Raw genomic sequence first — 13735 nt, 5'->3', positions numbered from 1 at the left:
GATGTATCTAGGTGCTGAGAGATAAGACAGAGTCTGAAGAAAAAAAAAAAAGCAGAGCCTCTCTGCTCAGTTAATTAGCTTTGCAAAGAGAGAAAAGCTTTTTGGTGGCTGCACAGTTCCTTGTCACGTGGGAAACTAAAATAGGTGTAAGAGGCTGAGCAGAACTTTTCACCAATCCTAAAAAATACTGCCGAGAGCACATAGTCCAGTGACACAGGGATGTTCTTTTCCATCAAGAAGATTGGTGCTTCTCTCATATTAACTACATGCAGCTCCTGCCCCCACCTAGTCATTCTCTCTTCCCCTCTCCCGGAAAACTATTTTACACCTTCTCCTTTATCTTCAGACCTCCAACACCTCATCCTTTTTGGTCTGCTCAAGATGGTTGTGCCAGCAATTCTTTTCTCTTTACCTTAGATCGGGGGTGGGCAACCTTTTTTCTGCCAACGGCCCTTTGGAAACTTATAACTTCATTCAAGGGTCATACAAAATTATCAACTGCCCGGCCGGCATGACTCAGTGGTTGAGCATCAACCTATGAACCAGGAGTTCATGGTTCGATTTCCGGTCAGGGCACATGGCCAGGTTGCAGGCTCCATACCCAGTGGGGGGGCGTGCAGGAGGCAGCCGATCAATGATTCTGTCTCGCCACTGATGTTTCGCTCTTTCTCTTCCTCTCCCTTCCTCTCTGAAATCAGTAAAATATATATATATATTTTAAAGAAATATCAACTTAAAAATGAGCCTGCTATATTGCTCAAACATTAATTAACTCACCCCTAAGGCCTTGGCAGGGCTAGACCAAATGCTTTCTCAGGCCTTAGCTAAATCCAGTGGTCAGCTCCCATTCCTCACCTCAGCGGAGCTCTCAGCACTGCTGACAGGGCTGTGATGCCATCCTTCGAGGACAACCCACCGTGGTTGTCTCTTGTCTCAGGATCTGCTCCTCCTCCGTCTACTTCGCTGCTTCCAGGGCTCAGCGCTTGGACCTCTCCTCTGTCTGTGTCCTAATGTCATCTAGTGGCTTTAGATGCCATCTCCAGGCTGACGAGTCCCCAGTTTATATCTGCATTTTGATCTCTCCCATGAACACCAGATTTAGATAACCCACTTATTCAACATCTAATAAACATCACAAAGACCAGTTGCAGTTACAGTCTTTCCCTTCTCAACTAGTGGTTACTCCATCCTTCTCGTTACCCAAGCCAAAGTCCTCATTCATGTCTCTTCTCTTACACCTCCCATCCCAACCCTCAGAAAGTCCTATCAGCTCTACCTTTCACATACATGTGGGATCTAATCACTTGTCACCCACAACTGCCATGCTGAGCAAGTCAGCTCTCACCTAAACTTAAATTGCTGTATCAGTTTCCTACTGGTCTCTCTACTGTCATCATGCCTTCCTACACAATCTTGTGTGTGTGTGTGTGTGTGTGTGTGTGTGTGTGTGTGTGTGTGTTGTCACTTTTTATTTATTTATTATTTATTTAAAAAAATATTTTTTATTGATTTTAGAGAAGAAGGAAGAGGGAGAGAGAGAGAAACATCAATGATGAGAGAGAGTCATTGATTGGCTGCCTCCTGCATGTCCCCCACCTGGGATTGAGCCTGCAACCCGGGCATGTGCCCTTGACCAGAATCGAACCCGGGACCTTTCAGCTCGCAGGTCAGTGCTCTATCCACTGAGCCAAACTGGCCAGGGCCCTACACAGTCTTTTTAATAGTACAGCCAGAGAGATCTGTTAGAAAGCAAGTCAGATGTTGTCACTCCTCTGCTCAGAATCCTCCAGTGGCTCTCCATTTCTCTGAGAGTCAGAGCCAATGTCCATTGTCCTGCTAGACCGATGGTGTGGGCCTCCAGTCAGTCCCTCCTGAGCTCACCTGCTCTCTTCCCCCGGCCTACCTCACTCCTGCCACACAAGCCTCCAGCACTCCAGGGACACTCTGGCTTCAAGCCTTTGTAGTGCTCTTCCCACTGCCTGGAACATTCTTCCTGTGTAGTCTCATGGCTCGCTCCCACCTCCTTCAAGTCTTTGCTCAAATCTCACCTTCCCAGTGAGGCCCACCCTGCCAGCCTTTTAAAAACATTACACCTTCCCTTCCTCCCTCACCCGTCCTTGGCACCACCACTGCTTCTCTTACCTGGCTCTTCCCCGCCGCCCCCGAGCACTGACCACCTTTCACATCCTATATAGTTTGTGGTGTTCATTGTTCTCTCTGCCACTGGATTGTGAGCTCTGTGAGGACGAGGGTTTCTATGTGTGGATGGACTTTTTTTTTTTTTATTAATATATTTTATTGATTTTTTACAGAGAGGAAGGGAGAGGGATAGAGAGTTAGAAACATCAGTGAGAGAGAAACATCGATCAGCTGCCTCCTGCACACCCCCTACTAGGGATGTGCCCACAACCAAGGTACATGCCCTTGACCGGAATCGAACCTGGGACCCTTCAGTCCACAGGCCGATGCTCTACCCACTGAGCCAAACTGGTCTGGGCGTGGATGGAGTATTTGGAACCAAGAACAGAGTGTGGCATATCATGGGTGTGTTCAGTATTTTTTGAATTAATGACTATGTAGCATTTATTTGTTGAGGACCTATTCCATGCCAGGTTCTTTGCAGGGCACTGGGACCCAAAAATGAAGGAGAGTGGGCCCTGCCTTCTGTCCCAGGTTTTGTTTGTTTTGAACAAGGAGGTCCTTTGCCTGCTTGGCTGTGCCCTTCTCCCTCAGCCCGAGGCTGCAGACCCTTTCTGACTGTTCTTACCATGTAGTTAGACCCACCTGCCCATGACCCCAGTGCCCTTTCTTGATCATTTCCAGCGTTACGCTGCTTCATGATGTTGCCACCCTATTCCTTCTGCCCTTCACGGAGGTGGCCCTGGATTTGCATCCACTGGCTGGCGTACGAAGGACCTTTTCTTGCTCAGCACCGTCTCTGAGCCTGAAGTAGGCTTCCCATTTTCTCACCCTTTCTGACCAAGGTGTGAACTCTGTCACTTACCAGCTATCATGACATTGGACAAATCAGGGAGCGTCTTTAAGCCTAGTTTCCTCAATGATAAAGTAGGGCTGATCACAGTACTTAGCTAATACGGATATTGTGAAAATTAAATGAAACAGTGCGTGTCTATTGAGTTATTCTACAATGAGTTATTCTTCAACAAATGTTACTTTTTTTGTTATCATTATTTAGTTATTGTGGATTAAGCAAATGACTTATGAAGCATCTTTATAAAGGCACTGAATGTACAGTAGTTACCATTACTGCTACCACCCTCACAACCAGTCCTTTTAGTATCCCAGGTGCTTCTCTCTAGGATGGCCCACCAAGTCTGTGGTCAGTACTCTTTGCTCTAACCTTACAATGACTTACCTAACCTTCCTGGGGTTTTGTGTGTTTTTTCCAGGCCTGAAAGAGAACTATGACCAATGGAACAACCTCATCGAAGGCATTGGACCATCGCTCACCCCCGGGGCCCCGCACCATCTGTCTAGCCTCTAGACACACCTGGACTGAATTCTCATTTGGGGTCTGCCCATAACCTCCTATCAGGAAGTGGTCAACAGCCCTTCTTCACAGATCCAAAGGATGTAATCACACTGCTGATTGGATGACGGGGTGCTTTGATCTTAGACTTGTTGATCTTAAATTTGTGGTGGGACTTGGATCACTTACTGATTGGCACACTGACTTTCTGGGGCCTGAGCCCTGATGGCCTGGAGTTGGAGCAGTTGGGGTGGGGCTGGGGAGCACTCAGGCCCTAAGCTGAGCACTGTGAGCACTATTAACCCAGCAAGCCTTCGCCCTCACCTTGGGCCAGGGTGGCTTCTGCAGTGGAAGAAATGAAGCCACAGGATGGAGTGAAAATTCCTACCTTCAGGACCTTTAGCCGACCTGGCCCTCTCTCTTCATACCTCTCTCAGCCTTCTCCCTCTCCAGGGCTACTTGGTGAGTTCTCAGCACTTTGGTAACTTTCTAGGATATGGACCACCGTCAGGTTTTCTGTATTTTCGAGCTTCTCTTGCATGAAACATAGTCCTGGGCACTTAGGACTAAGTTATCCTTGTGAGCCTATGGAGGAGGGCAGACAGCATTGCCCTCACAGCACAGGGCGAGATGCGGAGCCTCAGAAGCTCTGGACGTCTTGGGGTTTTGCTAAAAATGTATCTTGACACAAGTAGGTTGAGTTGGAGAATAACAGTGTTAAGTAGCCATTTGAACAGTCCTTGCCACAGAAGGTTGTAGTTTGGTAGCTAGAGTTCAGGTGGCCAACCCTAGAAAGGTTACGAACACTTTGGTCTTGCCTCTTACCTCAGGTATTGTGGGCCTCCACCTTGCTCAGACCGGGGTGCTATAAGTTGTCTGTTTTCTGGCTCTGAGGCCCTAGCCCCAGATTTAAGTCAGGATATAGGTTGAATTTTTATTCCGTTCCATTTATATAATATGAATGATCTTAATACTCATGTTTGCCTAATGATATGTTGGGATATTCTTTACTTAATCTGCATTAGAGCAAGATGGGGAGCCATCTGGAAGTAACTTTTCCTTCTGTCTTTCTTTGTTCGCTTACCACTTGTGACCACACGGAAAAAAAGCTTAACTTTAAAAGGAAAGGAAGTCTTCCTGGGGAATCTAGTTCAAAGCTGTCTGGGAAGATCAACCTGAAAGACCCCTCTCCACTACCCTAGACCTCTTTCCTCAGTTCAAGTAGGGGACCCCAGAGGAGCAAGAACTAAAGGGACATGCATCTCTGCACAGCAGGTCCAAGGCCAGTGCCTCCACCACACGCTGGGACGAGGTCTCCCACCTCTTACCAGTTGCTTTAAGAGGTGAAACCTCAGATCCGTGGAGGCTCTGAACCGTGGGAGGGTCTGTGAATTCCAGTGAGACGTAGCGTAAAGAGAATGTCACAAAAGCCTGGGCTCTAGAGTTCTATAGGCTGGTTTGGAGCCCTGGTTTCACCATGACTAACTGGGTAAATCTGAGCAAATGATGTTCTCCTTCCACTCTCGGTTCCTGCATTTCTAAGATGCATTATGATAGGAGGGTTAACTGAGAGGATGTATATGCATATGGATTATTTAAAAGTATGTTTCCTATTTTCCAAATATACAAGATTTTTCCAGTTATCCTGTAGCTGTTGTTTTCAAGCTTAATTGCTTTTGGTCAGAAAAATAACCCATCTGGTTTTCATCCTGAAACTTGCTTGTGGGCCAGTATGAGGTAAATTTTGTGAATGTTCCTTGTACGCTTAAAAGGACTATCTCCTCAGGTTGTTGGCTCACTCAGCAGCATGGTGCTTTTCCTTCCATGAGAGCGCAGACAGATGTGCAGTAGGGCCTTCCAGCCCCGCTGGGGACCAGAGCCCCGCAGCACTCACAGAAGCGGCAGATGCCATCCCATGCACATGGACTGGCTCTGCAGCTTTAGCACATGAGCCCCACCTGCTCTCTGCCCTACATGATGCAGGTATATTCTGTAAAGACCGGAGCCTCCCTAGAGAAAGAAGTAGTTTGGAAACTGGATCTGTCTCTCCTCCATTTAGTTCATATTCTGTCAATGACTCATTTACCCAGCAGCATGGGAGCAGGTGACTTTTCCCTGGGATTGAAAATGATTCTTTAAGCCACAAAACACAGCATTGACTATTTTGAATGGTATCTTACCAAAAAGATAGTGCACATACCTCTTCATGTGAAGTGACCTCATTTAAATGTTTAGGATGTTTCAGTCATGATAGACTATATTACATGGTAGTAGCAAGCAACCCGGAAAAGCAACAGAAGTTTATTCTTTGTCCATGCTACTTGTCCTCTTTGATCAGCTGGAGGGTCATCACCATGTCACTTTTTACAAAATACATTTTTACTAGAGGCCCAGTGCACAAAATTCATGCACTCAGAGGTGAGGGGGTCCCTCAGCCTGGACTGCGAGAGGGTGCAGGCCAGGCCGAGGGACCCCACCGGTGCCGGGGAGGGATGCAGGAAGTTGGCCAGCCGGGGAGGGACCGCAGAAGGCCTCCAGGGAATGTCTGGCCCATCTCGCTCAGTCCCGATCAGCCAGACCCCAGCAGCAAGCTAACCTACCAGTCAGAGCGTCTGCCCCCTGGTGGTCAGTGCATCATAGCAACTGGTCAACCGGTTAAACTGTCTGCCCCCTGGTGGTCAGTGCATCATAGCAACTGGTCGACTGTCTGCCACCTGGTGGTCAGTGCACGTCATAGCAAGCGGTTGAGCATCCTTAGCATATCATTAGCATATTACACTTTGATTGGTTGAATGGATGACTGAACACTTAGCATATTAGGCTTTTATTATATAGGATTGATTCCAGAGAGGAAGGGAGAGAGAAAGAGGGATAGAAACACCCATGATGGGAGAGAATCATTGGTTGGCTATTTCCTGCACACCCCATACTGGAGATCGAGCCCACAACCTGGGAATGTGCCCTGACTGAGAATTGAACCATGACCTCCTGGTTCACAAGTTGATGCTCAATCACTGAGCCATGCCAGCCAGGCTCTGTGTCATTTTTATCCTTACTTGGGGACTCGGGCTGGCAGAGCTGCCACCGTCTGGAAGTGTTGGAAGAGCATGGGGAAGCTTTCTGCCCAGAAGTGGCACTCATTATTTCCATCCACATGTCATTGGCCCAAGCAAGTCATCTGGCCATACCTAACATCTCATAGCATCCCAGGAGAGCCAGAATATCTGTGGCCAGGCCCAGTGGCAGTGCAATGGCACCCTTTGGCCTGTGAAGAGATGATAGCTCTTTGCACCTATACTACGTGCCTCCCAGCAGCTGTCCTCTTATCCTGGGATTGCATTTCATAGTCTGTGTCATCTCCCTGTGGTCAGGCGGCCAGCCATTACTCTCCATTGCCTTCAATGTGCCAGCCCCTAGCAGCTCTCCCATTCACTTCAGATTTATTCAGATCAGCTACATTATTTACAACTGTCTAAAGTAAAAGTAGGTAGTTACTGAGAGAGGGCTTTAGGGACTCTCCCGCAACTAAAAGGCACTGCCTTTAGTGCTTAGAATTTGTAACCCTTCCTTTGCTCAGAGCGGGTTTTTGGTCCTTTGCCTTGGTTAGCTTCCCGGGAATCGAAGGACACCAGATACATGGCCTTTAGAAAAGCAAGATAATCCTACATAGTAATTGTCATGGGCTGATAAACTGCGTTCTGGTGACTCTTTTCGAGAAGCAAAGGTGTCTTGGGTTTCTTTTGCATCTTCTTGTTCCCATGCCATTATGGAACTGTGCTCATGGAGGCCTCCTGGTGGTGTATTGTGAAGGTTCTGTGCCGGGCAGGCTATGTCAGTTAGGAAGGGAGGTGAGTCAGCACCGGATGAAATGAGACTCCTTGTCCCTCCCACTTCCTGGAAGCATCAGGCTGAGGCTGGTTGGGCTCTTGCTATGCTTCCAACACAACTGCCCCCCTTGCCCTTCCTCATGAAGTCCACTGGGCTCTTGAAATATCACAACTTCATGTGCCGGCCTTGCGGGGACCTGCATCCTCCCTCTTTTTCTTCTGGGGCACCACTTACCCCTGGACCTGCCAAGTGACAGAGCGACAGAAGGGGCCCTGCACTGCACTCGGGACCCAGTCCTCATTAGGAAGCTCACTTCCTGTCCCATCACAGCCAGATGCAAAGATCAAGTGTCCCTGGCCATAGCTGCGTGGCGGTGACCACGCCGACGACGATGCTGATAGTCACTGTAAGAACCAGCCTTGGGTAGGCCCTGGATGCGCGTCAGGGACCGTGCTCAGTGCTTGACAAGCCTCGTCGCATTTGCTTTTTACAGTGACCCCGGGAGGTCAGGTGGCATTAGCCTCATTTTGTGTAGGAGGAAATAGAGCCATAGAGAAGTGATTTGATTAAGTTCTCACAGCAAGAATTTGGCCAAGCTGGGATTTAGGCATCAAAGTCCAAGCTCTCAACCACTGGGTCATACTACCTAATACACATACTTGGTTTTGCACCTCCCCCTGTCTCTTTAAACTGTCAGGGTATGAGGAGTATAATTTCATGATAGATCAAATCAAGAATGTCAAATTTTCCAGCAATTTCTTTGTTTTAATTTTTTGTTGTTAATCCTCACCTGAGGATATTATTTTCCATTGATTTTAGAGAGAGTGGAAGGAAGGGCAAGGGGAAAGAGGGAAAGTATAAAAAAGACACATCCGTTGGTTGCCTCCCATACACTCCCCGACCAGGGCTGGGGATCGGACCTGCAATCCAGGTATGTGCCCTGGACTGGAAGTCAAACCCATGACCTTTTGGTGCACAGGCCAACAGTCTAGTCACTGAGCCACACTGGCCAGGGCCAGCAGTTTCTATATGGCTTGTATTGAGATTCAGTGATGTCCTTAGCACTACGAGAAGTGGATTGGAGAGAATTGAGCTTCATTGAAGACTGTGGGGCAGGTGTTCTCACCCATGACAGGTGAGGAAAGCAGTTCAGGAACTAAAAACATGGTCTTTGAAATCAGACAACTCCAACACTATTATCCCTGTGACTTTATGCTAATTTATTGACTTATATGAGCTTCAATTTTCTCATTTTTAAAATGGCAATTTTAATAGTGCTTACTGCTTAGAGTTGTAATAAGTGAAATAATGCATGGAAAGCATTTAGCACAGTGTCTGTACTAAGGGATTATTAGACATTAACTATTGGTGTTCTTTTATTTGGTCCTCCTTACCTATAAGGTGAGGTATAATTTGCCCTTGTCCTCAACAGCCCCAGGTGGTCTTGGTCTGAGTTCCCATTCCACCTTCTCCTGTTTCACAGTTACCTCCCTCACATGAAGCCAGCTAACCACCACTCAGCTACTACCATTGTGTGAGGTTGGAGCCAGGGGAAGAGAGAGAATTTTTCCATTCTCTTTGCTCTTATTTCCCTGCCCCTCACAGCAAACATCAAAATCCACCGTAGTTCTAGCCTTTCAGGCTCTCTAGTTTGGGTTTTTAATTTCACACTTGATCATCCAAACACACACATCTGTGCACAAAATATAAACGAAAGGTCCTAAAATGTTGAATGGGGTGCTCAAAGGAGAAGGTCTGTGTAGAGGATGCGGGAATAGGAATTTGTAGGAGGGGGCGGTTGTGTCCATTCTTATCCGCTGCCTCTGAGGCGGGGGTCAGGGTAAAGTACCCCGTGACCTCAGGAGAAACTTCCCCAGCCTGAGAATGGCCTGTGAGTTACCTCCGCACAGCTCCCTCCCTCACGGCCATATCTGATTTCCTGCCAAGTTCTTTTGTTTCTTCCCGCTTGGTGGATCTCACTCCCAGCCTATCCTTTCCATTTCATTCCAGCCTAGTCCCTCCCGTGGACTCACCCCAGAAGTCATTTTTACAGCCTCCTGGACTCTTAACTTCTCCTTTCCGCTGCATTCTGCTGCCAGATCTGCCTGAAACACCACTTTTATATCAAAATACCAGCCTGGCAAGGTGGTCCAATGGAGAGACGACCAAACTGATGGGAGCCCTGGGTTCTTGTCTCAGCCCTCACAGTCTCTCGGTCTATGGCTTGTGCGTATGCTTTTCCTCTCGTGACTTCAGCTTCCCTAACTGTAAACCTGGGTGTAGGGTGGTGGTGGTTGAACTGGCTGGTTCCTCAGGAGGGCTGGCATTTCATGTCTCTGTCACTGCGTTGTCTAGACTCTACTGGACTCTCTTTTCCCTGTTCAGTTGCATCTCACCCCCTCATTCTGTCTGGTCTTGCCCCACTTCTGTCCTCTGCTCCCTCCCAGGCACTCTGCTTTTTCCACATTCCCCTTAACATGCCCACCCATTCCCCAAACAGACGTGCATGCCCTTTCCCCTGGTCTTTTCTGGCTTGCAGGAGGCCTTCCCAGCTGCCTCTGTATATCCAAATATACCCGTGGGCCTAGTTCTAGCTCCACCTCTTCTGTGGAAGCCATTTTTATGAATTTCAACTAACATTTGATCTCTTGGCCTCCTGTTGCCCAAGAGAAATCTATTTTGTGCCATATCTAGCATTGTACTTTCTTACATTATTCCAGGAGCAGGCCTGTCTGCTGGACAGGGAAACGCATCCTCCTGTTGACTGACATGGGGAGCAGGGATTGCTGTCCCCTCCCCCACACCAGCGGGTTCTTGTTCCCCAGCCAGACTTGGAAACAGCTGGTATTTGCCCAGCCCTCTGATGTCTCCAGCTGCCCCTGCTTTTTTTCTTTGGTTTTCTCAGATCCCAGCTGTAGGGCCCAGGGCAGAGCCACCGGACGATGCAGCCAAGGGCAGCTGGAGCAAATAAGATACATGGACATGGAGCAGTTGCGAGTTAGAAGGAAGGCAGAACTGAGCACAAATCACACCAGTGTGGAAAGTGAGGGAAAGCAGTTTGCCAGCTTATTTTTCCCATCTTGCTTTCATCTAAAAAAAGAAGCTGCTCAGAAAGACAGCCCTCCTCAGCCTGCGAAGCCAGGTGGTCCCTAGATTCCTGCCAAGTGTGCATATATAATTACTCATCTTCATGGATTCACACCCAGGTCTGAATCTAAACACTGGTACTTCTTTGCCATTTGATCTGGAACCAGCGAACCTTTCTTTTTCTATGAATTGGGGTCACTAATGTCTGCCTTGCCCCCTCAGTGTTTGGGGGTGGGGGTTATTCCATGTAAAATGTAAGAGCACTTTGTAATTTATAAAGCACTGGACCAATCTATGTTGCTATTAATAGGAAATGTGCCATATTTTATTTTTACTGCAGTGTGCTACTAAATGAGCACTTATTCTGTGCCAATTACTGTGCTAAATGCTTTACATACATTGTAAATACATTTAATCCTAACAACTTTCCTGTGAAATAATGCGTGTTATCCCCTTTCAACAGATCAGGAAAGTGAGGTTCAGAAAGTTTGGTGCTGCCAGGACTTGAACTTCAACTGTCGGGTTCCAAAGGCAGTGCTCTTAATTCCTGTTCATTCCTGTCTCACAAAAACAAAATGGTTCTTCACCCCGCGTAAGCTAAGACAGCCCACAGTTTGATCTCCAGTAAATGCCCTGTGCAGTTGGGTCATATAAAGAGTCATTTTGTCAAAGACATGACTGAGTCCTGACAGTACACCTTGAATTGCTTTTCTGCCAGTAGAGATGGGCTGGCTCCATCCGTTCACCCATCCATCCATCCACCTACCTCACATAAAGTTAACCATAAGTGCCGTACAAACCATGGAGCCAACCAACTGGCAGAATGGTATTTTTAAATCTCTAACTCATATATTATAGATTAGTGATTCTCAACTCTAGATGCACATCAGAATCACTTTGAAACTACATAAGAGTACACATATCCTACCCTGGCCAGGTAGCTCAGTTGGTTAGAGTGTCTTCCCAGTACCTCAAGGTTGCAGATTCGAACCTCAGTCAGGGCACATACAAGAATCAACCAGTGAGTGCATAAATAAGTGGAACCAATAAATTGATGTCTCTTGCTCCCCATCCCCTCTCTCTCTCCCTCTTCCCCTCTTCCTCCCTCCCTTCCATTCTCTCTAAAAATTAATGGAAAAATTATCCTTGGGTGAGGATGGACAAAAAACATTTTCTGGCCAAATCTCCAGAGATCCAGAGATGCTGATTCAAGGTATAGGGTGGTGTGTGTGCTCAGTGGTTAGATCGTTTATCCCTCTCTCTCCCTCCTTCCTCTCTACTCCTCTATCTAAAAAACATCCTCACTCCTCCGGTGAGCATTACAAAGAAGAGAGATAAAACTATAAACCTGTCTTCTATGAAACAAGAGTATTTGCTGGCTGAAAAAAATAGAATCATTAAGTTTTAGACTTGGAAGAGCCCTTGCATCATTTGATTCGTGAGGAAACCAGAGCTCAGAGAACCTCAACAAGTAGCTGGCAAACTTGAGTCAAAATTCAGATCTTCTGACTCCCAGTCTAGTGTTTTAGATCTATCCAGGGGCGCCAGGGCTTTTTTGGATTACTAAGAAAGACCTCAGGTCCCACTTGCCACGGCATCCATGATTCCCAGCCGTCACACCTTGGAGTTTTTGTGTAAGAGGAAGCCTGGCTAGAAGGCCTGTGAGAAGCTACTGAGATGGCAGTCCTCATGTGCGTTCACTTATTCTGCAAGCACTTACTGAGGTGCTGTGCGCTATGGCTGGCACCGTCCCCGGGGACTGAACCTAGAGAACAAGGAAGGCAAGTCAGCAGCTTGATGAGTGCTAAACAGGGCGTGTATGAGGCGCAGAAGTGGCACAGGGTGGGCTCAGCCTCAGCAGAGTAAAAAGGCGCCACAGAGTATCATATACTTGAGCTTGGTGTTTGTATTAGTTATCTATTGCTGCATAATAAATAGTCCTCAAATTTAGCAGCTTAGAGCAACAAGCATCTCACACTTTCTGTGGCTCAGGAATTCAAGAGTGGTTTGGCTTAAGGTTTGTCATGAGGTTGCAGTCAAGATGCCAGCTGGTGTGGCTCAGTGATTGAGCATTGACCTATGAACCAGGAGGTCATGGTTCAGTTCCCAGTCAGGGCATATGCCCGGGCTGCAGACTTGATCCCCAGTATGGAGCATGCAGGAGGCAGCCAATCAATAATTATCTCTCATCATTGATGTTTCTCTCTCTCTCTCTCTCTCTCTCTCTCTCTCTCTCTCTCTCTCTCTCTCTCTCTCTTCCTCCCTCCCTCTCCCTTCTTCTCTGAAATCAATAAAAAAAATATTTTTAAAAAATAAAGATGCTAGCTGGGCCCTAGCTGGTTTTGCTTGGTGGTTAGAGCACCGGCCTGTGGACTGAAGGGTCCTGGGTTCGATTCTGGTCAAGGGCATGTACCTTGGTTGCAGGCTTGATCCCTGGCCCCAGTCGCGGAGCATGCAGGACGCAACCGATCAATGTGTCTCTCTCACATTGAAGTTTCGCTCTCTGTGTCTCTCCCCACCCTCTTCCACTCTCTCTGAAAATCAGTGGGAAAAATAGCCCCAGGTGAGGACTAACAACAACAACACAAAGATGACAGCTTCGATTCCTATCATCTGAAGGCTTGACTAGGACTGGAGGATCCCCTTCCCCGCCGGCTCACCCACGTGGCCGTCACACGGCCGTAGAGGAGGCCTCAGTTTCTCAACAGGCAGAGCTCTCCATGGGGCTGCTGCTCCAGCCGTGGCAACTGGCTTCTCCCACAGCAAGTGATCCAGGGGAGTCAACGGAAGCCACAGCGTCTTCCCATCCTGGGAAGCCATGCTCCATCATTTCCACGGTGTCATATTTTTTTTTAATATATTTTTTATTGATTAAGATATTACATATGTGTCCTTGTCCCCACGTTACCCTCTACCCCCCCACCCCCCCCACCCCACTCATGCCCTCACCCCCCCGTTGTCCATGTCCATTGATTAGGCCTATATGCTTGCATATAAGTCCTTTGGTTGATCTTTCCCCCTTACCTCCACCCTCCCCTACCTTCCCTCCAAGTCCCGACAGTCCAATCAATGCCTCTCCGTCTCTGGATCAGTCCTTGTTCATCAGTTTATGTTGTTCATTATATTCCACAAATGAGTGAGATCATGTGGTATTTATCCGCTCTCCAGTTCCATCCATGCTGTGGCAAATGGTAAGAGTTCCTTTTTCTTCTTCTTCCTCTTCTTAAAGAATACCTTTCAGCATTTCATATAATGCTGGTTTGGTGGTGATGAACTCCTTTAGCTTTTTCTTATCCGTGAAGCTCTTTATCTGACCTTCAGTTCTGAATG

At 47.5% G+C, this 13735-nt stretch overlaps 1 protein-coding gene across 6 annotated transcripts in view; it reads left to right on the top strand.

The window, feature by feature from the left end:
• Window positions 1–13234, top strand: part of PAFAH2 (platelet activating factor acetylhydrolase 2) — a 41013-nt gene extending 27779 nt beyond the window's left edge. For 5 of the 6 annotated variants that reach the window (XM_036350730.1, XM_036350732.1, XM_036350731.1 and 2 more), the window contains one exon: window positions 3411–5133. In XM_036350730.1, the coding sequence (XP_036206623.1) occupies window positions 3411–3505 (95 nt within the window). In that variant the 3' untranslated portion in view covers window positions 3506–5133. Of the gene's footprint in view, window positions 1–3410; window positions 5134–12950 lie in introns of those variants that run through there. The other variant, XR_004974159.1, reaches the window with a different exon arrangement.
• The last annotated feature ends 501 nt before the right edge of the window (window positions 13235–13735 follow it).

Source organism: Myotis myotis, unplaced genomic scaffold (genome assembly GCF_014108235.1).
Source record: "Myotis myotis isolate mMyoMyo1 unplaced genomic scaffold, mMyoMyo1.p scaffold_m19_p_2, whole genome shotgun sequence".
Taxonomy (NCBI): domain Eukaryota; kingdom Metazoa; phylum Chordata; class Mammalia; order Chiroptera; family Vespertilionidae; genus Myotis; species Myotis myotis.
The sequence above is the reverse complement of the archived record's forward strand: the minus strand, read 5'-3'. Positions and strand labels throughout refer to the sequence as shown.